General features: G+C 37.2%; 1 protein-coding gene across 1 annotated transcript; it reads left to right on the top strand.

Moving 5' to 3' along the window:
• The first annotated feature begins 2,233 nt into the window (after positions 1-2,233).
• On the top strand, positions 2,234-24,473 carry LOC107590093 (stromal interaction molecule 1-like). Its single transcript, XM_016278711.1, has 13 exons — positions 2,234-2,246; positions 3,783-3,913; positions 5,767-5,881; positions 7,367-7,478; positions 7,569-7,681; positions 13,374-13,551; positions 16,474-16,651; positions 17,259-17,426; positions 17,538-17,638; positions 18,186-18,421; positions 18,611-18,697; positions 21,254-21,317; positions 23,197-24,473. Exons 1-13 carry the CDS (start codon positions 2,234-2,236, stop codon positions 23,615-23,617), a joined length of 1,917 nt encoding a protein of 638 aa, XP_016134197.1. The 3' UTR covers positions 23,618-24,473.
• The last annotated feature ends 393 nt before the right edge of the window (positions 24,474-24,866 follow it).

Here is a 24,866-nt window from a genome sequence, read left to right as displayed (position 1 = left end):
GTTAACCATAATATTTTCAGCATTACCACACAGTTAGTAATATTTGATCCACTGCTATGTATAAGTATTCAAACCTCTAGTGTGCATTGTGTAAATTACCCGTCTGATCTTGACGTGTGTGTGACTTCATGCAGCTGGGCCATAGGACAATATTGAAGGGTCTTTTTACAACAGCTCTGTAAATCCTCAAGGCTCCACAAAATCTGACAGTCCTCTCAGATCTTTTTAAAGGTCCCGGCCATCCAGTGAAGCAGACCAAACCTCCCTCCATTTTTTTCCCTCTCCTCTCCTGATCCTAGGCCTCTCAATTTCCCTCATTCTCCTACGAAGTAATGCTCTAACCAGAGATACAGGAAAAGAAATGGCGGGAAATTGATTGTCTTAAACGAGACATTCATTGCCTCTAGGATTTTATCACATTCTAACAGTAGCTTGCTTCAATGTGTCCTGGCTGTTCAAGGGGCAGTTCACCCAACAATACATTTCTGTCATAATTTACACAAGTCATGTCATTCCAAATCCATAAGCCTTTCAATATAAATTAGCAACAAAAATGCATTTATTTAAAACTGAATGTATTCAGTCTTTGTTATCGTTGTGGCCTTATGAATTACTAGAGCTACAACTGAAAAGATCCAACTAACCTTTAGTAAAAAACTCCAGAATTTTTTACCTTACTGGCTTTCCATAGTCCAATGCACTTTGTACACTGATGTTTAATGTCATTGACTGAGCATTTGTGTTTGTTTAGAAGTTAGTAGGCTGTTATAGTGTTTGCCTCTGAGACAAAAATAGTTTCTGGATTTGCTCGAGTTTGCAAGTTTCATGACAACATGGTTTAAAAACCTGCAAGTAGCCAGGCTTTTGTCTTAAAGTTAAGCTACAGGAAATACTTTGCAACTGCACCGTCTGTGTTCCACAGAAGAGTTTGCTGATGACAGAAATGATAACAGAACTTTATGGGGAGTGAACTGAATCTGGCTGTATGTCAGATGATATCTTAAGCGAATCGGGTGGAGGGAATGCATACAGGGAATTCAAGGATAATATGTGAGGAAATTCCTGAAATCCTCTACTTTGTTGTTTCTTCTCATGCATATCTGATGCCTCTTTCTCAATTAAAATCAATGGCAAAATCGGTCTGTCTTGCTTCTTAAATTGGTAAATCTATGCCATTAACTTTACTTGTGACTGCTTGATCTGGGTCTAGTTAGCTCAGTTAAGTTAGCAAGCTAAATTGGATGTGGTGTCAACATTTGCAAATGGTTTTCTCAGAGTCATTATGTTTCTTAACATGCAGAAACCCAGTGAGTGCTAATGTGTATGTGTGATGACAAGTGCTTTTTGAAGAGTTGCGGTTGTGGCATGTTTGTTTAGTGGTTTTGCACTGACACTACTGTTTTTTACCTTCTGTGAAATGGGGACAAAAATAGCTGTGCTGGTCTTATGACCTTAAAAGCTTCTTTTATCAAAATGGATCAGCCTGAAAGAACACCATTTAATCATGGACTTGTAACATAGGCATTTTTAATTGTATCCACTCTTAGCTGTAAAATGTCAGATGAGCCCGGTTAAAAAAAAAGCTTGGAATGGTTGATTTCATAAGTTAATACCTGCTTCATAATCAAGTCTTTTAATTCTGTGAGACAACAAGCTTAACTCCAGGACATCCACTCCTGCACACCGCCATATAACAGCAATATCTACAATACCTCAGAAGCTGTGCTGTGTCTCCATCTATAAATAGTTTAAAAGTTACTCTATGGCTCTTACGTGGATATGTTACCAACTGTATGAGCGTCACCCTCAAATTGAACTCTCCTGTTACAGTGGGCTCAAATATTGGACCCTTACAAAGGCACCATTGTTGGCTCAGTTTTCAGCTGTACATCATCACTAAGTGATCAGTTCCTTATCCTTACTTTCCAAACTCTATAGACAAGTACAGTTGCCGTTCTTGCTGGTGAAATGACAGATAACCTTTTTAATGAGTCTGAATTTGATTTAAACATTACCCATCGATGATGCATGAATTTCACTGAGGGGACTAAATGAAAGTCATTTTCATTTCAAGGTCATTTGGGTCTGAATAGGCCTTTTGTGCTCTTGAAGAAGGCTTTTAACTTGGCTTTTTTGTGCAGTTTATAATAGATACAGTAAGACACTCCAGATGTTTTCTTTTGTGTTTTTTTGTATGCAATTGTATGTTGCTTAAGAAGCAAATTTGCCCAGAATGATTGCAATGAGTTAGTGCATATTAGCTGTGTTGCAAAACACAGTTAACTGTGTACAATTAATGCCATTTGTAGTTAACATCTTATTACGCTAACAGTGTAATACTTCAATAGATATTTCAGTGCAGTGACTAGGTTCCAAAATGAAAAATCCCATTGATTATTTCAACGTATTTTTTTTAAATAATCGTGTTGTCATCATCCATAATTCTGCAAAGAAATATCCACCAATCAATAATCACCTATTACAGTATGTGCCATTCAGTTTGGTTGTTCACAATACTTCATGGGATTGTAGTTCTTTCCCTCATTAAAGCCATTAAGTAGCCTACACAGCCTTGTAGCTTTGTCTTTTTGTTTGATTCTTTTTTTTAAATGCCAAGTTCTGTCATGAAACTCTTGATGTTGCAGGCTGATGGGTCGTTTACGCAAACTGATGATATTCACAGCGTTAAACTACTTGGCACAAGCTGATTGGTTCATGTTGCATACGCAGCCAATGAGCTTGCTGCTTTACATTTAAATGGCTGGTTAGCATTCGCTAGAGCAGCTCACAGCACACTTTCAAAGTTCCTCTGAAGCCCTCCACCTCCCCAGCTCCACCTGTATAGATCTGCTACAGGTTATTTTTTATGGGTTTTGTGCAGCGGCAGTATGCCTTACACCATGTCTACACCGGACGCGAGTGGCGCGGCACAACAAAATACTATAGAACTCATTATAATCAGCGATGCTCTCTACACTGGATGTGGCGCAGCGCAACACGACAAATCCCCGACAGTAAACTGCTGCCTCGTTCTATTTATGACGTACTGACATAAAGTTCAAATGATCTGCAACTGTCGCTTTGTCACTTCCAGCATAGACAGACTTTAGCTGTTGCAGCACAGGGCAACACATCAATTGTTGCGTCTGGTGTAGACACGGTCTTAAATACTCATAGCACTGTATCAGTGTATGTATTGGCAGTAGCAAGTTACTGTACTTGCTTTGCAATAATCTAAAGCAGCAGTGTAGCAGATCTATTTTGCAAAGACCGAATACATTAACATTGTCATATCCATTACCATGCTAAAATCTTCAGAGAGTTGTCGTGATAGAAATAATATTTTGCTTCAAATCAGAGTTTGCAATGTCGTGATTCATCTCATAGATAGTTAGATTGGTTGATTCACACCTTGTAGCATTTTAACTTTGGTTATACTATATATTTAGACTTTTTGAAAATATCTGTGGGAAAAAATACGAAGGCCGCCAAGGCTGAAACATCTAAGTGTATTTGTTCTAATAAGTGTATTTCTTGTTTTCCATCTTGGATGTATTTTTCACTAAGCTTCACATATTGAAATATGGTATTGTGTTCTTTGAATACATGCAATGCTGCCATAGAGTTTGGTCAATATCTTGGGTGGCAGTTATTTTGGCTACCTTGTGGTACAGTGGTCATGTTGCTTAAAATGATCCCTCTGTTAACTTACTAGGTTTTGTAACATAACAGTTGTGTAAAAAAGTGGACTTGTCTTATATATTGCTCTTTTCTCTCTTCAGAACTGTGTGGTATCGATGAGCTTCTTTGCCATGATGAAAACGCTCTGCTAAGTTTCGAGGCCATCCGCAGCATTCACAAAGACATGGACGATGATGCAGACGGCAGCGTGGACGTGACAGAGACGGATGGGGTGAGGGCTGCAGCATTTGTGTGTGGTTTTGTGGTCTGCTGTGTTGAGAGGTTGACATTGCAGCACAGTGCACTGTGCCCAATGTACAAACAAGTGCTTGCTTGAAAGGACACAGTGGCTTTTGTCTTGCTTACTAGAGACATAGATCTCTGTAAAGCTACTTTGAAATATGTATTGTCAAAAGCGCTTTACAAATACTTGACAGTACGACAATGCAGCACAGTGAAGTACAACATACTGGCTTGCAGTGTACAGCTGTACTGGTACAAGTCTGAGTGTGTTGCAAAACTTTTACAGAGAAGAAGAACATACATTACACGTTGTTATAGGGTTTTTTCATCTTTCAACTGTGATTTTTAAATGGGGAACATGTCTTTTTTATTATACATTTATCATTTTTAATAATAAATTTAGAGATTAAAACTTTTTTAAACTTTTGGGGTCTATAACTTTTTTTTAAAACAAATGAATACAAAAAATAGTAAATGAATACTAAAAAGTACAACTTTTTAATCTTTGATAATAATAAATGTTTCTTGAGCACCAAATCTGCATTTTTGAATGATTTCTGAACGATCATGTGACACTGAAGACTGGAGTAATGATGCTAAAAATTCAGCTTTGCCATCACAGGAATAAATTACATTTTAAAATGTACATTATTAAAATATTTTCAATTGGTAATATCTCACAGAATTAAAATGTTTTTCTGTATTTCTAAAATATAATAAATGCAAGCTTTGTGAGCATAAAAGACAAAAAAAAAAAAAACTTTAAAAAATGTTTTCTTTCAAATTGTACTCACCCCAAACATTTGAATAGTGATTATGTATTTTTGGTATGTTTTTTTTGTTAGTTTTACTTAACTCATAGTAGTTATAGTCATAGTAGTTTGTGATAGGTGGGTGGAATTGTATGTTTAAAGCAAATGATCTTTGGAAAGTGTGACTCAATTGGACTAAATTTAGATGAGTGATTGCAGTCACTACATTTCAGACACTTTGGTACAATATGTTTTTTTCTGTAACATTTTTTACAATAGTCATGCAACCTAATTATCAAAGATACAAACTCTTTTTTTTTTTTTTTGGCTAAAGGAAATTCAAAATCCATTTTTGGATCTGCCTGTCACCATCAGTTTGATGGGCATGACACTTTTGCATGCAAACAAAAGTGATTCGCCATGATTATGGGTTATGAACATAGGCTATAAAAAGCACTCTGTATTCTCTTTGAATCACCCAAAGCGAGTCCTTTTTCATGAGAATGTCACATCTGAGCACTCTGAGTAAACAGTATTACTGCTGACCGACAGCAGCCTGCCCAAGGACATAGACGGTCCTGTGAGTGTAACCTTTACCACAGTCAGAGCTGATCTGAGGGATCGTGAAGCGACTGGACCCAGTGAAACTGTCAGCGTTTACATAATGTAGGTTGTCTGAGGCTCTACAGTAGAACTACTGGATCACAACAACCCAAGACAAACATTACAAGTTAATCAACTGTTTGCTGTGACTTTACGTCTCTTGCCAAATGTTGAATTATGCAAATACACAGTGCTGTAAAAAGAAATGTCTTCTAGAAGCACAAACAATCAAGTCTAGACTAGCATGTGACTGTTTTATTGCTAAGATCTGGGTGCTGGATTTTTCTCCTTGCATTTGAAAATTGTTATGCCTATTTATTTTTGCAATACTTAATAAACATGTTTATACAGTTGCGTTCACGCTTTTTTTACCAGCTGCATGTGACCCTATCAGAACAAACTGTGACCCATTTTTGAGTCGCAACCCATCAGATGAGAACCACCACATCAGAGAATTCTAACATCCAGTCTTTGTTTCCTCAAACAGTTTCTAAGGGAAGACTTGAAGTACCACGACCCTAAAGGAAAACACAACAGCTTCCATAGAGCAGATATGCTGATCACAGTGGAGGACATGTGGAATTCCTGGAAGGCCTCTGAAGGTTTGCACACATCTCATCAGGCTAATTATTTCAGTGAAAAGCATTTAACCATTTTAAAGTCATTTTAAAATCATCCCAGATAGTCCACATTATAAACCCACACCACCTTACCTGCATGTAGAAGTGAAAGCATTAGGTTTGTGGAACTGAAAGCATCAAGCTTCCATCATTTGTTCAATATATCTTCCATGGCAATATTCTCAGTGTCCTCTTGCACCCTAAACCATAATTTTTTCATTAACTGTTCCCTCCTGGTGGAATGACCTGCCCAAATCAATCCGAGCAGCTGAGTCCTTAACCATCTTCAAGAAACGACTAAAAACACATCTGTTCCACCTTTATTTGACCCTCTAACTCTAACACTTTCTATTCTATTTTAATTCTACTTTATCTATATTTATCTTCTTTTTTTATTTTATTTTTATTTTAAAAAACAACAACAAAAAACAAACAAACACTGGCTTTCTATTTTTTCTATTCTATCTACTTGTTTTTCTTTGTGTGTGTGTGTATATGTGTGTGTGTATAATATATATATATATATATATATACGTGTACTGCGTTAGGCTAACCGAGACTTGTCATTTGCACTTATATATTGTTGCTTTTTTGTTAGTTTTGACCAGTGTTGGGGGTAACGCATTACAAGTAGCGCCAGTTACGTAATCAGATTACTTTTTTCAAGTAACTAGTAAAGTAACGCATTACTTTTTAATTTACAAGAGAATATTACTTTTTCAAATAAGTAACGCAAGTTACTTTTTTTTCAAATTTATTGATTGACAGCTCTGGTGTTGCCATGGTGACAGAAATCAGAAGATGTTACTGTAGTTCTAAAATAAATATGAATATGCATTAATTCACAGATTCAGTATTCCTCAAAATGAATAAAAATAATGCAACTCAGAATATGACGCGAACCTGCAATAATTAAATGTTAAACAACACAAATATCCTTTATGTATTGAATCCCATTCTATTAACCAATGTCTTTGGTTTTGACCTTCGATGATCCAGTTTAATCATACTAATAAGCAAAAATGACTCTAGACAAACATTTGTGTGTCTTTTTTTTTATTGCTGAAGTGTGTTGAAATTTCTTCTTCTGCATTCTACTGTAAGAACCTAAATTTACTTTTCCTTCAGCCTGAGGCTTATTCATTTCACTTTTGGTGTGAAAAATATAACTTTTTTATTTTAAAAACAAACAAGCAAGCCCTGTCCAGATTTAAAAAGTAACGCAAAAGTAGCGTAATGCATTACTTTCCATAAAAAGTAACTAAGTAAAGTAATTAGTTACTTTTTTTATGGAGTAATGCAATATTGTAATGCATTACTTTTAAAACGAACTTTCCCCAACACTGGTTTTGACTGCTTTTATTGTCCTCATTTGTAAGTCACTTTGGATAAAAGCGTCTGCTAAATGACTAAATGTAAATGTATATGTAAACCACTAGCGGCACTTAACGATTTTTTTGTCTGTAGAGTATAGCTGGACAGTAGAGGAAGCTGAAAAGTGGCTCATCAACTGTGTGGAGTTACCTCAGTATGTTGATTCTTTCAGGAAGAATGACATCAGTGGAAAAGCTCTGCCCAGGTGAGGAAGCTTACAGTTAGCATCTCTAACGTTAGTTTTTCAGCTTTTGGACTGAAGTGAATTCGGTGATCAAGATGGTTCCATTCACAGACTTGCTGTGAAAAATGCCACCCTGCTTCTGTCCGTGCTGAAGATACCAGACCGCAGTCATGCACAGAAACTACAGCTGAAGGCTCTGGACACAGTGCTTTTTGGATCTCCAAGTGAGTAGCATATATTTGTGGTTATATATTATACTGTATATGTTGTCTCATGACTTGTGAGTTTGAGATGTTTAAATAGTGTCCCTGATTTAAACTCAAGTAGCAAAAGTAGGCAAGATTAGGTAATATTGATTCAATTGAAACTGTCCACTTGAATGAAAAAATTCTAATTCATTGGCAAGAGTTGGTCATTTTGATTCATTTCCGTGAATCAGTTCAAAATGTCCATTTAAATTAATTAATTCAGATTTTTTTTTTGGCAATAAGTTTGATTCATTTCATTGAATGAGTTTGATTACTGTCCATTTAAATTAATCTTTTATGATTCATTGGCAAGTGTTGGTAAGTTTGATTCATTTCCGTGGATCAGTTCCAACTGTCCATTCAGATTAATAGATTCTAATTTATTGGCAATAAATTTGATTAATTTCTGTAAATCCTTTTGAAACTCTCCATTTGAATCAATAATTTCTGATTCAGGGGTGAGATTGTGAAAGATTCATTTCTGTGAATCAGTTTAAACTGTCCATTCTAATTAATTAACTTAATTTTGATTCATCTGCAAGTTTTGGAAAGATCACTTCATTTCTTTTAATGAATTAATTCTTATTGACAAGAATTGGTATTTAATTCATTTCTGTGAATCAATTCAAACTGTCCATTTGAATTAATTCTGATTTATTGGCAAGAGTTGGTAAGATCGATTCATTATTGTGAATCAGTTAAAACGGTCCATTTGAATTAATCTGTTTGTTGGCAAGAGTTGATAAGTTTAATTCATTTGAACGGTCCATTAATCATATTAGAGTTGCATCATTACACAAATATTAATAGAAGAATCACTATTTTTGTTCATTTTGTTGTTTTAGTATGACTGAAATGCTGTATAGACTGATTGGTTTCCAGAAGTAGAATTATTTTCAGTTCAATTCAAGTTTATTTGTATAGCGCTTTTAACAATACCAATCGTTGCAAAGCAGTTTTACAGAAAATATTAAGTTTCTACATTATATTTAGGAGTAGGTTATTAGTGGTGACTACGGCAGAAATGTACAGTAAGAATCGTGCAGTTAGTTACAAATTACACATAATCAAACAGACGGTGAACACTATTAGCTGCAATGATTATATGTTGCGATTAAACTTTGCGACTGCGATTAAACATTGTGATTAAGCTAAATTTGGTAGTTTTATGTTGTTCAGGGTTAGCATCATCTGAGGTCTTCTGGGGGGTTGGCATCATCTCTTCTCAAGTGTTCGGTCACCTCAGATCTTTGTAAGGGTTGGATCCAGACAATTTATCCATTTAAGTTATTTGCTTTATCTTTCAACTGAATTGTTGGAACCATTTTCTTAATTCTACTTCCTATTTTAGAGGTTTTAGAAAAACACTAGCTTGGAAATGTTCTGTGAGGCATAACAAGTTTTTCTGGATTGATGTTTGCAGAGGGTTCTCTGGATGAAGTCCAGACTGTTGTATTCATTGCTCGTTACGTGCTGAAATCAAGGGAAGGTTTAGTCTGTTTTCTTTTCTCATGAGCAAATATCTTCTGCATCTGAAAATAGCCAGGCTTATTGGAGTACAAGAGCCAGACAGAAGAGGTATGTCCCATTAATGTCAACCGTTACAGCGTGATACTGAAGTACAGCTGGTGAAACAGAGAAGCGAGGGATGATGGGACAGATGTTATCAATAAATAGGTGAGAGACCTGGAAAAGGTTGAGTGCATTCATATGATTGACAGTTCATGTGAATGTATTTACCTAGAACATCAGCCAGAGTCAAACCTGTTAAAGATGTTGGTAGTAAGAAAAGTGCTTTTGGGTTAGTTCACCCAAAAATGAAAATTAGGCTGCGTTTTACTCACCCCCGAGGCATCCTAGGTGTATATGACTTTCTTCTTTCAGACGAATCCAGTCAGAGTTATATTAAAAATTGTCTTTGATCTTTCAAGCTGTTTAATGCCACTCAGCGGGTGTTGCATTGCTTCAGTCCAAAAGAACTTAAATAAAAATCGCCCATCCATAAAAAAAAAGTGTCTCACACGGCTCCGAGGGGTGAACAAAGGCCTTCTGTAGTGAATCGATGCGTTTTTGTAAGAAAAATATCACTTGAATCTAGCTTGCGCTCACTGTAGTTCCGGGCAGTTCCGGGGGAATGACGTATGAGGTCGGCTTTGCGCCGCTCAGAAGTGACGCACGTGGAAACGCAGGGGTGAGATCAAAACAAAACAATGGTCAAGAATTAGAAGTACAAAACGAGGATTTGTAAAGAAGAATGTCAGAGGATTTCCATATAAGCCAAGAGGAGACTGGTTTTCCTTTGCTAAAGTAAGGAAACTTTGCTTCCTTTGATCCTGTAAACAAACGTTGGTTTTCACGAGACTCACCGGCGCATGTGCAACGCTGACCTCATACGTCATGCTCCCGGAACTGCTTCTGTGTACAACTGTTGGCGCAAGCTACATTAAAGTGATTATTACATTTTGAATATGGATATTTTTCTTACAAAAACACATCGATTCGCTGCAGGAGGCCTTTGTTCACCCCTCGGAGCCGTGTGAGACACTTTTTTTTTATGGATGGGCGATTTTTATTTAACTTCTTTTGGACTGATGCACTGCAACACCCACTGAATGCAATGATGGAGCTTGAAAGATCAAAGACCATTTTTAACATAACTCCGACTGGATTTGTCTGAAAGAAGAAAGTCATATACACCTAGGATGCCTCGGGGTGAGTAAAACACAGCCTAATTAAAAAAATTGTTTTTAATGTTCAAAAATGAAAATTCTGTCATTAATTACTCACCCTCATGTCGTTTCAAACCCGTAAGACCTTTGTTCATTTTCTGAACACAAATTAAGATATTTATGATGAAATCCGAGAGCTTTCTGACCCTGCATAGACAGCAACATAGCTGACACAATTCAAGGCCCAGAAAAGGTAGTTAGGACATCGTTAAAATAATCCACGTAACATCAGTGGTTTAAACGTAATTTTAGGAAGCTATGAGAATACTTTTTCTTTATTCAACAATTTCTTCTCTTCCCTGTCAGTCTTCGACACACATTCACGATAGTACCACACATTTTATAGTATGAGAAGTAAAAAAGTTTTTAAAAAAAACATAATATCGTAATATAATTGAAGCAAAACATTTTTCAAATAATATTTTAGAAATATTTATATTAGTGATTTTTCACATTTTAGATTGATTTTAATCTTTAAGCAAGAAACTATAGATGCCTTTAAAATTTTGAGATCGGGGTCCCAAGCATGAGAATGATAGTATTTGGTGGGCCGCGACATCCATAAACACTCTTGCGCTGAGTGATTGCTATGTGGTAGTTTACTAGCCCAAGTCTAGATCTCTGTTTGAAATTAAATTTGTTGACTTTTTATTTTTTCATTTGATGGAGGCTTTGTGTTTGGTTAACAATATTTAAAAAATTATTTGGAGCCTTGTATTTTTTGTAAAGTCAAACTAATTGAAGGAATTTGATGTTATCACTTTATATACTGTATAAATATACCAATGCATCTGTGAATTGTCTGGTCTGTCGCCGATTGGTTGATCCCTCCCGGATCCAGATTCCGTCCAGAGCCTCTTAATAATCTCAGTTATGGCAGTTATTTGCCTCTCCGGTCACTGTTTATACTGTCCACGGTAGAAGGTTCCTCACTATTCCAGACGATCTTACAACAGTGTCTCATGGTGTTGTATCACTAATGGAAAATCAGCCTAGTGTCTGTTTACAAATTTTAGCTTCAGCACTTACACGTGAAGAAATGAGGACGCTCTGCCATCCAAAATCCCTAGACCTGGTCAAAGATTATGTATGCAAACAAAACACTCCTTTATGTACATTCATAGAGTTCTTTTATCAAACACTAGTGAAAAGGAAATCCAAGACGGAAGTTCATCATGTGCTGGCTTCAGTAAACCCACAGGAGATTTAACCTGAGCCCAAATCAAGCCGGTTAGGATGGGTGAGCTTCAAGGTTGAAGGATTCAACACGTCCACTCACAAATACTTTTGGCATGTCCCGTCACCTGCCATTTTCCTGGGCAGGATCTGAGCAGCGAAATCGCAGATGGAAATAGCTCTTGCTAATCCAGTCATCCAAATCATCCCATTACACAGCTGATGCCACCACCATTGTGGGGAACACCTCTCTGGAGTTATTTATTGCCGTCATTTCTGCATGCAAAATAGATTAAGACAGATGTGATAGAGAACTGCTGATGTGTATATGTGTCATGCATGGTTAGATCCTAACTGGGAGCATTTCATTCAAGTAGATTACTACTTGTTTGTATTACTGTTCTTGCTAAAAGCGGTATGTGTGTCTGTTTTAAATTTGTATCACAATGTTGTGCAACAGTCACATATGTTAGGCTGGAGTTGTAGAGACAGGAAGACAATCAGCCTGAGCAGACCCTAATTTGATGTATTACTCCTGCCAAAAAATCCTGGGCGCTTTTCCATATACCTTCTTCCTGGGCTTGTGATTTTGTTAGTTCATAGAAAGGCAAGTCAGTCCACACTTGCATATCCTGGTAAAGTCTGTTTTAAAAAGAATATTCTGGTTTTATTTGTTATGTTTAACTGCGATATATTCCATTTTTTGGTTGACATGATGAAAGCATTCTCGACCCATTAGTCAAATACTTTAACTGTTTTATTTTGGTATGAAAAACAACATTGAAAATGGACGTTAACAGAAGATTGCAGACATGAGCATTGGAAAGAAAACACTCATTTGATTCGGCCATGTCAGGGTCAGCTGGGGTCACGAATGGAATGTATGTTGAAAAAGAGTCATAATTCCCACATGACATCACTGTCTTTAGACTATGATACACTAATGCATACAGCACTGTGTACATTCATTCATACACTACTGTCACTGTTATTTAAAGAAATTAATACCTTTATTCAGCAAGGATGCATTAAAATGATCAAAAGTGACAGAGTGAAGACATATGTAATGTTACAAAGAATTTCTGTTTTTTTCAAATGAATGTTTTTTTGAGCATTCTATTTATCATAGAATCATCATAAAATTCACAAAAAATACTCAAAAATATTAAGCAGCTCAACTGTTTTTAGCCTTGATAGTTATAAGAAATATTTATTGAGCACATCATCATATTACCGTAGTATGAATTCTGAAAGATGTGTGACTGAAGACTGGAGTAATGATGCTGAAAATTCAGCTTTGCCTCCACAGGAATAAATCACATTTTAAAATATATTAACTAAGAAAACCATTTTTACTAACAATTTTTTAAATTGTAATAATATTTCACGATATTACTGTTTTTATTGTGTTTTTGATCAAATAAATGAGGCCTTGATGAGCATAAGGGACTTCTTTCAAAAACTTTTTAAAAAATCTTAACAACCCCAAACTTTTGAACTGAATATAGAAAATGCCAAAGACACAGATTGGGGGAAATAAAAAAACGGAGAATATAATATGATGTCCATGGTTAATAGGTGCTTTCATTTTACAGAAAAGAGCAACCTCAACATTCAACTGAACCTCTCTTGTGTTTTTACGGGAAAAAAATAAAGTTTGGAACAATATGATAGTGAGCAAATGATGACAGGATTGTAATTGTAGGGTGGACAATCAACTTTATTGTTCCTCAAGTGTTGTTGTTTTTTGGTCTTTTTGGCAGTGAGCAGACACAGTCACTTGAAGGACTTGATGCTGGTGGTGTCTATAATCATTGGAGTGGGGGGCTGCTGGTTTGCCTACATCCAGAACCGGAATTCTAGGGACCACGTTGGCAAAATGATGAAGGACCTCGAAGGGCTTCAGAGAGCTGAGCAGAGCCTGCTGGACATGCAGCAGAAGTAAGCACTCAGTTTGTATTATAAATGAACAGGAAACAGGCTTACAGCAAAAAAGCAGCTAAGAGGCCGGAAGGGCTTTAAAGTGGAACTGCGAGGCTCATATTTCATGATGCACAGTTTAAAAAAATGTCTTCTAAATCATCTTATTGAGGCAGGACTACTTTTCTAGATGGAGGAATGTCTGTTTGTAAGTTAGCAATGAATTTATGTTGGTTGAATTTGAAGAACTGTATTGTAAACAGTCTTTCACAGATGGTTACATCACATCTTAAGCAAAAGAAAAAAAAACTTTACTTTTTAACTGGTCATGACATCACAGGATTGCTAAGTGATTTTGTCAGGTCTAGTCTCATGCTAACACGTTAGGGTGATTAATTGCATATTTTAAATGTTTATTCACAGTAAAGCCTGTTGTAGTTACTGTAAACACCTCCACTACACAGTGAGGGATGAATATGAATGTGTCTGTGGTAATCAACAGCTTGCCACAGTTAAGTTTGAAAATAACCTAGAAAATACCTTTATTTTTGTTACTGATTGAAAGTACATTTAGTCTGGTTTCTGAATTAGGAGCAGCTATACTTAGTATCGTCAAATGTTTATTTTTATTTGAAATGCTAGTCCGTTCCAGACATCCTGGATGATGAAATATTAGAACATAGAGGCTTTAACAGTGTTGCCAGATTGGAAATGTCCAAGTATCGTACCAGAAGCTCAAAATTATCGTATTTGGAAGACAAATTTTCATACATGAGTCAAATGTACAGAATACAGCTATTTATCTAGACCAACATGTATTGGTTGTTTTCCATGGCAGCTAGTCTTAAAGGGATAGTTCACCCAAAAATGAAAATTCTGTCATTAATTTCTCACCCTCATGTCGTTCCAAACCCGTAAGACCTTCGTTCATCTTCAGAACACAAATTAGGATATTTTTGATAAATTCCGAGAGCTCTCAGACCCTCCATAGACAGCAAGGATCCTTACATGATCAAGGCTCAGAGACGTAGCAAGGAGATCATTAAAATAATCCATGTGACATCAATGGTTCAACCGTAATTTTACGAAGCTACAAGAATACTTTTTGTGTGCAGGATCCTTGCTGTCTATGTGACACTAAAGACTGAAATAATGACTGTTGAAAATTCAGCTTTGCATCACATGAATAAACTGTATATTTTTAAAAAGCTATTTTAATAATAATATTAATAAGTAATAATATTTCGATGTTACTACAAAGTTGCTGTTTTTACTGTATTTTTGAGCAAATAAATGCAGGAGACTTCTTTCAAAAACACAAAAACTGTATATATTGGCCATTTTCAATGGCAGCCGGTCGTAATTAGATCAATAATTCCTAAAAAGTTCATGTTTTATTGAAACGTTAATGTTTACAAGACAGAAACTACTACGAATACACACTTATTAGGTCTAAAGTGACTTGAAACAAATCTATGCTAATGTTTTATTTAAAGACAAAAAGAGGAATTTGTCTATGCAGTGGAAGTGTTTTCATTTCCTACTATCTTTGTCTGTTCAGGTCAAAAGACTCTTGCAGGGTGATACAAGCATCCCTCAAAAGTCCTTAAATGGCAAAAGGACGGGCAGTGCTGTGCCGAATCCGGCTCGGAGTATTTCAGACAATTGCTCTATCATGCTGCACTCTCAGTTCAGCTGGCGCCCACTGCACTGAGGCAGAACAGAGAATGTGTCTCTGTCTTTTTTCAGAGGTTAGAGGTCCCGGAGAAACATTTTTTCTTTACGGTGCATTAATTTAAAGCAGTGGCCTTATAAGGAGAAGGATGCAGTTTGGTGATCTATATTAGTTTGTTCAAGAAAAGAGGAATGTTTGTTGAGTGTAATGTGATTAAGTCACAGTGTAGGTATGGCCGGTGTTTCAGAGCAGCACATGGATCTGAGTGCGTGGCATTTCTGTCATATCCTTCACACTAAATCCCGTTTGGAACAGAGATCAGGACACCTTGTTTCCACTTCCGTCCTGTGTGATGCAACTGGCATTTCTGTGGCAAAAGGCTTTCATATTTTACATTTCATATTTCACATATCTGTCTGTATATACACCTATCTATCTATCTGTCTGTCTGTCTGTCTATCTACTGTATATATCTATGTATTTATCGTCTGCCTATATATCTAGCTATCTAGCTGTTGTCTGTCTGTCTATTTATCTATCTGTCTTGTTTTTTTTCCTTATGAATTTTTCTGCTTGTTCTCTGCTGTTCATTTCCTTCCTTTTCATTTATCTTCTGCTCCCCTCCAAGTTATGAGTGTTACACTCTGCCTTGGCCGCTGTCATATCAGTGACAGTTTGATTTATACCTCACTTCCTGTTTGAACTGGGACTACGTCAGGAGGAGAGAAGGCTACCCTGTGCAGTCCTCTCCACTTTTATGCCCCCCCCCCCATCCACCCACTCTCTTTCTCTTTCATTCTCATTTCTTTGACTAATAAAGGAGAAAAATGCATCAACCAAAATCCTAGGAAATATTACACTGTAATAATATCACAGATATGCTAAACAAAGCTGATTGCAATTATTTGAAATTGAATCAAAGACTTCTTGTCAATCAAATGCATCAAGGCACATTAATAACTAAATTTAGCCATCCATGTCCTGGAAACTCTAAACAGTCTTCCCGTGTATAGCTGAGAGATAGGATTTCCCTGTAAAGCTGTAAGGAAGTTTTACCACAGAATTACCACACTGTACAAGCCACATCTTGTTCAGCTGTCATGATAAGGAAGAGGTGTGGTAGTGTTTTGCAGTTCCCTTTTCATGTCTGTTTACTCTTTTCTGCAGCGTGCCACCTGCTGATTACTGAGGGAAACTACATTAACTGGTTGGTTAAGTAAGAAGTCTATGGTGTGGTTCAGTGAGATTGATAATGTGTTTATGTTTAGGCTGCAGATTGCACAGGAAGAACATCACACGGTGGCGGAGGAGAAGGTCAACCTGGAGCGAGAGATGCGAAACGAGATTGATGCAGCAAAGCACGAGGCGCAAAGACTACGAGAACTGCGTGAGGGAACCGTGAACGAGTTGAGCAGACAGAAATATGCAGAGCAAGAGCTGGAACAGGTATCACAAGGCCTTATTAACAGGCGGTACAACTTGTGAGAAGGGTTTTTTTTTATTTTTTACTTTAATCAAAATGAAACCTTGCCAGATGCAACAACTTTGCCACAGTCATTTATTTCAAATATGCAAATTAGGCATTGCCTCATTAAATATGTTCGTTTCACAAAAAAATATTATATAGTCCAGTAAAAATACAATGCCAAATTTCATTTAAATGCATAGCATTTATAAAAACATAAGATAAAAAAAATTAATTGTAAATCTATTATTTACATGCAAATCTATTATTTGAATGCAAAATATTGCAAAAAAATCATTTATATGTGTAGTACCTCCCCTTAAATTTATTTTGTTGAAAAGAGGGTACTTTTTTTCTATCAGTCTTCCAAACTCTAGTAAAATAATAGCATGTTTATACCAAAACACATGCCTCTTTTCACCATTCGCTTATTAGCAACATGTTTGGATACCCTCGCAGACTCACCTTCAGTTAACAGGTGTCCCATTACCATGGGAACTGCTGAAGTGGCACAGAAGAGGTTTTACACAATTCCCTCCTCAAAACATTGAAACACAGCCAATATTTATGAGTTTGTGTTTGTTTTAGGTGCGAATGGCTCTGAAGAAGGCTGAAAGGGAGCTGGAGTTGAGGAGCGGCTGGTCTCCTCCTGAAGCTCTGCAGAAATGGCTGCAGCTCACACACGAGGTGGAAGTACAGTACTACAACATTAAGAAACAGCAAGCGGAAAGACAGCTCATAGTTGCTAAAGAAGGGGTAAAATGTTCAAATACTCATAGATTACATGCTTTAACTGAATATTAAATCATTTAGCCTGTTCTACTAGCTGAACATCCATTAATTATGAAGTTGTGGCCACAATAACAGGCAGAAAAAATCAAGAAGAAGAGAGGAACTATCTTTGGGACGTTCCATGTGGCCCACAGCTCTTCACTGGACGACGTTGATCACAAAATCCTCTCAGCCAAGTGAGTCACCAGAGATAAAGACTCATTTTAACTTGCACAACTAAAAATTAAAGGTTCCAAAAGGAGGGCTTTTTAAAATAACTATTTTAAGAACTTTTTCTTAGAAAAGGTTTGATAGATATTCTTCATGGAACCATAGATAAGAGCCTTTTTTTAAAGGGGTCACGTGAGTATAAGGGTTTTTTATGAATCTTTGCAAATTGCCTTTCCTAATAATGTGCTAGTTAGCAAGTTTCATGGCTAAATGCAGCTAAAGTAAACAGGACAGCTGCACCCCACAGAAGAGAGGAGCGGGGTGAGCAGAGCTCATTAGCATTTAAAGGGAGATGCACCAAACGGCTCGCTCTGAAAATAGCTGATTTTAACAAAGTAAAAAGGGTGTCTTTTACACTACCATTGAGAAATTTTAACCAAAGTATGTTATAGACTTTTCATTAAGACTCTAAAGAATCATATCAACTTGTGGAAAATGGGCATCCGATGACCCCTATAAGAGTGTAGAGCAACCAAACCAAACCTCACCTCTCTTTCTCTCTCACTTCTGCAGACAGGCTCTGGGAGAAGTGACTGCTGCTCTGAGAGAAAAGCTTCATCGATGGCAGAAAATTGAGATTCTGACAGGGTTTAATATTGTCAATAACCCTGGCATGTCGTCTCTGGCCTCTGCCCTCAACCTGGACCCTGCTTTCCTGGGCATCCGCCCTGCTGTACCCCAACACCTACTGCTATCCAATGACCTAGACGACATGGATGAGGACATACTTTCCCCAGGAACCCTGCAATGTGAGTTTATCACGCACACTTTTTTTTAATAGTGCTGAATCTGATCATATTTATTATAAAGCTTCTCAGCCGTCTATAACCATATTAAAATGATCCTGTGGCCGGTTTTCTAACCCTAATACATGGCGATTACGCTTTCCGTTGAGCTTTGCCTTTTTGTGGTGTGATATCATTGGCTAATGTCCGCAGATGCCGCCTGGCAGATGGATCGGCGAGTGAGCGACCTCTGGCCTGTGGCTTCCGAGAGCCAATCCCTGTGGAAACCAATCCCTTCTGGTTGGCAGCACCCCCTTTATTCTCTCAGCCAATGCTAACACAAAGCAAACCCTTCTATGCCACTCCTACTGCCCATTTAAGACCTTCTAGATGGAAATTGTGAATCCAGCTCTTAAACAGACACATTTAATCCTTTGTTAAAGAGGTCATATGATGTTGCTAAAAAGAACATTATTTTGTGTATTTAGTGTAATGAAATGTGTTTATGCGGTTTAAGGTTCAAAATACACATTATTTTCCACATACTGTACATTATTGTTTCTCCTCTGTGCCCTGCCTTTCTGAAACGCGTCGATTTTTACAAAATCGTCTGAAAATCTTGGTGTGCCCTGATTGGCCAGCTATCCAGTGCGTTGTGATTGGCCTAACAACCTCAAGCGTGTGACGGAAATGTTACGCCCCTAACCATATTGTGATGCCCTGTCCGGCCGGAGCAACGAGACAAAAACATTAAAACCCATTATAAACAAGGCATTTGTTGCATCCAGTGGGGACATAATTACTGATTATAATGACTTATACTGTCTTTTTACGCATTGCGTTGCATCGCGCCACGTAAATATAAAACTAGCTAGAGTGAGCGAAGGCCGGAGACCTAGAGTGAGCGGAGGGCGGCGGCCTAGAGTGAGCAGAGTGCGGCGGGCAAGAGTGAACGGCGGCCTAGAGTGAGCGGCGGCGGGTGGGCTTGAGAACGGCGCAGCCGGCAGATTTGACGGAGGAGCGTCCGGCGGGCTTGCAGCAACCACATGTGACGACCCCGGGCTGGACTCCGCTTCGTCCACTGTGAAAGCCGATCCGGCGATATTTATTTTCTCAGCAACCAGCACGGATCAGCTCTAGGCATGACGAAGCGGATATCATCCTTCACGACATGGCAGCGGTGGCAACAACAATACTACAGCGAGAATAAAAATTACGCCTTCTTTCTTTGCGTGAACATTTGGGCGGTGTTAGGCAAATCTTTCCACATCGGGATGTAGACATGTGGGGGTGTGTTAGAATGAGTCGTTTTAGGTAGGCGTGGTTGACGACTTTTATAAAGAATATCTCTTTGGATTTGAGACTTTAGTCTTTGCAACTTTACAGATCTTCTTTATGCACCAAGCGCTTGTAACACTCCAAAGAGAAAGGAAAAATTTAAATCGCATCATATGACCCCTTTAACATTTATTTTTGTTCAGTGTTGCTGGGTTTCTAGGTTAGTGATTCACAACGTGTCTTAAACACAGCAACTTGGTGTTAGCATTGCTAAGGCTAACCCAGAGTTAAAATCAAGCTGTCAACCCTGGTTTTACAATTAAGGGGGTAACATTTTGTTAAACCCTGGCAAAAAGCAGTTAAAAAAACCCAGTGTTAAGCACAGTGTGCAAAGTCTGTATTTAAACTTACTACACGGCTCTCTGGAATATTCTGAATGGACGATTACAACATTCTGTGCATAAATGTTTTTGTACATTGATTTTGTATATACTGTTAAATTTGTATAATTTGTTGTTGTCGCAAACCGACAATGGGTTTCATTCACTAACTGTGCATGCATGCGAATTTGTACATGAAATCTGCATACAAACGTTTTAAACAAACCATGGTTCTTCAGTAACTGAATATTCTAAATGTAGGAACAACTGAAACCAAACATACGTAAAACATCACTCTTGGTGGCCTTATTAATGTTTAAATAAATGGTTTAGTCTATTTCAACATGAAAACCTCGGGCACGCAGTTGCTCATTTAGAATACTCTAAATTTCATGACATTATAACAATGTTCAGAAATTCATGTGGTGTGGATTAAGCAAGAATTTTTAATGAAAAGTTCTCATGTGCATGTAAATATTCATGATCTACACAATTATTGGTGAATGAGACCCAGTGTCCTAGTTAGCTGTGCTGATTTCACATCTCTCGTGTCACTCCATGGTCTTCTGACATAAAATTGTTTCACTCAAATCAATATTTCATGTCCATTTATTCATTAGGTTAGTAGCCGTGTAATAAGTGCATAATGTACAGTCATCATCCCTCTTGTTTCATACAGCTAACATTACTGCATTATTTTCGTGCAGGCTGAAAACCGCATGTCTGTCATCACTCAGTTTTTGTGGACACTGATCCTCTTCGCTCTGCAGTCTTGCAATGCTTTTACACTTTTGCGTGTTCATTTCCTGTGCCACATCATCAGCTCTGTTTCCTCCCTAGCTCTGTTTTCCTTCATTAACCACAGTTAATGTGCTTTTATCACTGTATCACACACTCCTCCCAGATGTGACTTCCAATGTGTGTTCATCCTTTGCAACAAAGGCAGGCGTGAAACATTACCTACATGTGATGAAAAGATTACATGAAAGATGTCAAATGAATGAAATCATGATTAGTTCATCTAGTCACAAATCAATTTCTGTTGTAAAATGTAACAGATACACAGCCCTCCGTTTTGGATGACCTATAATATTATTAATTATGAGACAGAATCTTGATTAGATTTTCTCAGAGACTGAATGATTTGAATGTCCGCTCACTAATACAGACAAACATCTGTGTGTGTGCCTCTCCTCAGCTCCCAGCCTGACGTCCCTGCGGTCGCGACACGGAGACCCCGTGCTGAACCTGAGCTCACAGAGGTTGGTAGAGACCGGTGAGAGTGAGGCCGGGCCCCTGCGGCCCCCCGGTCGCCCCTATGTGCGGCAGGCTCGCAGCCACTCGATCGGCCACGTGGAGTTTCTCCCTGTGCCTTCGCTGTCTTCCTCTCTGTCTCATCCCTCCATCGTCTCTACCTCACTCCTGTCTTCCTCCTCCGGCTCTCGTTTTGCTGCGCTGCAGTACCGTTCCTCATACTTCACCTCTATGGAGGCGGTCTCAGGTCTGCCGCCAACAGGGTTCACTGCTTCACGCAGTGATCAGAGAACTGAAAGAGAGGGGTACCTCACACACTGTTTGCTGTGCACACACACAGCATGTGTATAGGCCATCCACAAATTCCCTGTTATTGATAAATTTCTAAACTGTTTTCTATGCTAAACAACAATTTGCTAACAAAGTTCTTTTTATTTAGTTTTCTGTGAATGTCAATTTTGTATCTGTAATACATTATAATTATATTATAATTTCACTTGTCATGAACTGTAACCTTTTTAGTCAATTTCCATTTAACTATTTAAATGTAAACACAGTGAGAAACCGAACTAATCCAGCATGAAAAAGTCAACATGAAATCAAAGTTTACTCCATTTACTTTCTTTACAATCATCCCTGGTCTTATTGTGCTTAATTTATCTGTGGACATTATTCTAGTGAAGGAAAAAAGGTCTTCGTAATTTTGAACTTAAATTTAAACTTGTTCCATCCAGGGTTAAGTTAACTAAAACTAAAACCAAAACCATTTTGGTACTTGAAAATAAAATGAATGAATGAATGAATGAGGGAAAAGTAACAAAACTATATAAAAAATAGAAACAAAAACAAATAATTAAAAATATTGGAAAAAATATTTTAAAAAAACAATAACTAATAAAATAACAAAACACAGTAAAATTCATTAAACATCCAAATTAAAATTAAAACAGAAAATACAAACAAAAAATTATTCAAAATATTTTTTTAAAAACAATAATAAAATAACAAAATACAATAAAATTCATTAAACATCCAAATTAAAATGAATACAGAAAATACAAAACAACAAATAATTCAAAATATATTTTTTTAATATTAAAAAAAAAACAGGAACTAATAAATTAAAACAATAAAATTCATTAAACATAATTAAAATGAAAACGGAAAATACAAAACAAAAAATAATTCAAAATATTGGAAAAAATATATTTAAAAAAACAAAACACAATACAATACACTACACAACAAAAAATTATTACAAATATTGAATTAAAAACTATAATAATAAAATAGCACTGGCTCTGCCTCTGAAAAAAACTTTTTTAGGAGGTGATATTACCTGGGCTGTACAGATAGGGAAATATTTTTTCTATGTATAACTACTTATAACACATTCATTTAATTATTTTATAATGTTACATTTTTAAATCATTTGAATATTTTCAATAATTTTTTTAATAATTCAGTTTTGGCTTGTTTAAAGCTACTTGCTGGAGTTTTTAATTTTGCCAATGCATTAAACAATGCAGCAATTTAATGCTGATTAACATTGCTATAAATAGTAAGGTTGTGGGAATAATAGCAAATCATGATAGATTTTTTAAAAAGTCATTGAAATAAGTTAGAGACTTTTGAGAGTCAACTTGACTTTGACTTCTCAGTCAAAAGTGCTGTTGGTCGTTGAGGTGTTTCAGGAGGGGTGTAGTCACCACCATATTCCACTGCAAACTGCATTTACAATGTTTCACTTGGAAAAACAGCGCTTTATCGAAGTAAATGAGTTGCGAGTGCGGTTTCATGTTGACATGAAGTTGAAAAATTGAAACTAACAGGAAATGCAAATGCGTCGATTCTGAAATCATCTTCTCTCCTTGTCCCGTCCTCTAGGGATCTGAACCGGTCCGAATCGGATTCCTCTCTCTCAGTGTCTCAGTACGGAGACGCCCAGCGCTGCACCTCAACTCCACTCTACAGTAAGCTGTCCAGATCTAATGGTGGTTCCTCCACTGACAGCCCACTGCTGCAGAAAAAGACCTTTGGCATGGAGAAGTGTGCCAGTCTCGGAGAGATCCACTCTCAGCCGTCTAGCCTCACCTCAGTCGACTCGATGCGCTCTCTCATCTACACCTCCGAGCAGGACGGCCCGTCACTGCCAACAGGAAAGGGTGGCAGCCGAATCTCTCAGATCACAGGCAAGAAGATCCTGGTGGACGAGGACAGCGGCTCCACAGGAGACGACGCTGAAGGCTCCAGCACGGGCCGCAAGAAGAGCACCTTTACCAAACTCTTCAAGAGGCCGAAGAAATGACAGCAGTATGGGGAGATGCCAAACACAAGAGTAAGACTAGCACAATGGTACATTTTAACCTTGAAGAGTTTTAGGAAGAATTTTTGATTTATATCGTAATTGTGTCGACCAACGGGAACAGAAACAGTCATTTGTTGGGAACAGGTATGATATCACTGTACATTTATTTATTTGCTTCTACAACTAAGGGCGCTAGATGGTATTGTCCATTTTTGGTGTGAGAGTTGCTTCTGTTTTTATTGGTAGTTGGCGTGAGCTGGAGCTTTGACTCTCAAAACAAACACCAAACGCATGCAAAGGCTTTCAGCGCATACAAATGACTGCACCTACTCTACGCTGTTGTTTTACATAGGATTTGCTTGGACTTCTTTCCTTTTCACATGCAGCCCATCATTGTGTTGCCAGAGGAAACAATTGGCTGTAAATGTTACCGTTCACGTCCCCCTGCTGAAAACACACCACAGTACGAGTATGCGGCATCCGTGTGCGTGACGGATGTGAGGCGGAAAATATCTTGTTACTTGCTTTAGATTTCTCCTTCTGTTATCAAAATCTATTTTAAAATGTTTCAACTTGTTACTTCCTCACAGAGGTGCCTTTCATTTTAAGCATCGCCAAATGTTATTGCTGTGAACTGCCTGTGTGTGAGTCACAGACAGGATATGTACTGTAGTTCTTGTCTCTGGCTTGTAATTACATGCCTTTAACTTCATTCATGCTTCATGCCACTGAAGTCTTTTAATACCCGAGAAGTAATAAAATAAGATATAAAAAGGGAGGGTGTTTTGCAAATTAAAAGTCACATGCTAACATAATCTGGGGAGTTTCTTTTATTAATAAAAACACTGAACTTTACATTTTCATATACATTTTGTCTTTATTTGTAGCTATTTGTTTTCACATTCATTTTTTTATTTTAATTTTGGCAAGCTTTGTTAGGAAAATTAAATTACTAATTGTATTTTTTAATTTGAAAATGTGTCATCCCAGTGAAAATCTAAATGAAATAAAATTTTAATTTTGGCAAATACTCAACCATTCATACTGTAAATTTGGGGTCAATAAGATTATTAGATTTTCTTTAAGAAATAATTTTATTCAGTAAGAACACACACACACACACACACACATATATATATATATATATATATATATATATACACATACATACATATATACATATATACACACACACATATATATATATATATAATATATATACACACATATACATATATATACACATATA

This window comes from Sinocyclocheilus grahami, unplaced genomic scaffold, assembly GCF_001515645.1.
Source record: "Sinocyclocheilus grahami isolate Dianchi unplaced genomic scaffold, SAMN03320097.WGS_v1.1 scaffold124.1, whole genome shotgun sequence".
Taxonomy (NCBI): Eukaryota; Metazoa; Chordata; class Actinopteri; order Cypriniformes; family Cyprinidae; genus Sinocyclocheilus; species Sinocyclocheilus grahami.
Note: the sequence above shows the minus strand (reverse complement) of the source record. Positions and strands in the feature narration are given on the sequence as shown.

Excerpts from the sequence above, each read along its gene's own strand:
- LOC107590093 (XM_016278711.1), top strand. Across the intron at positions 17,427-17,537 it reads TCATAGTTGCTAAAGAAGGG|GCAGAAAAAATCAAGAAGAA; the intron begins GTAAAATGTTCA and ends CCACAATAACAG. Across the intron at positions 17,639-18,185 it reads CACAAAATCCTCTCAGCCAA|ACAGGCTCTGGGAGAAGTGA; the intron begins GTGAGTCACCAG and ends TCACTTCTGCAG.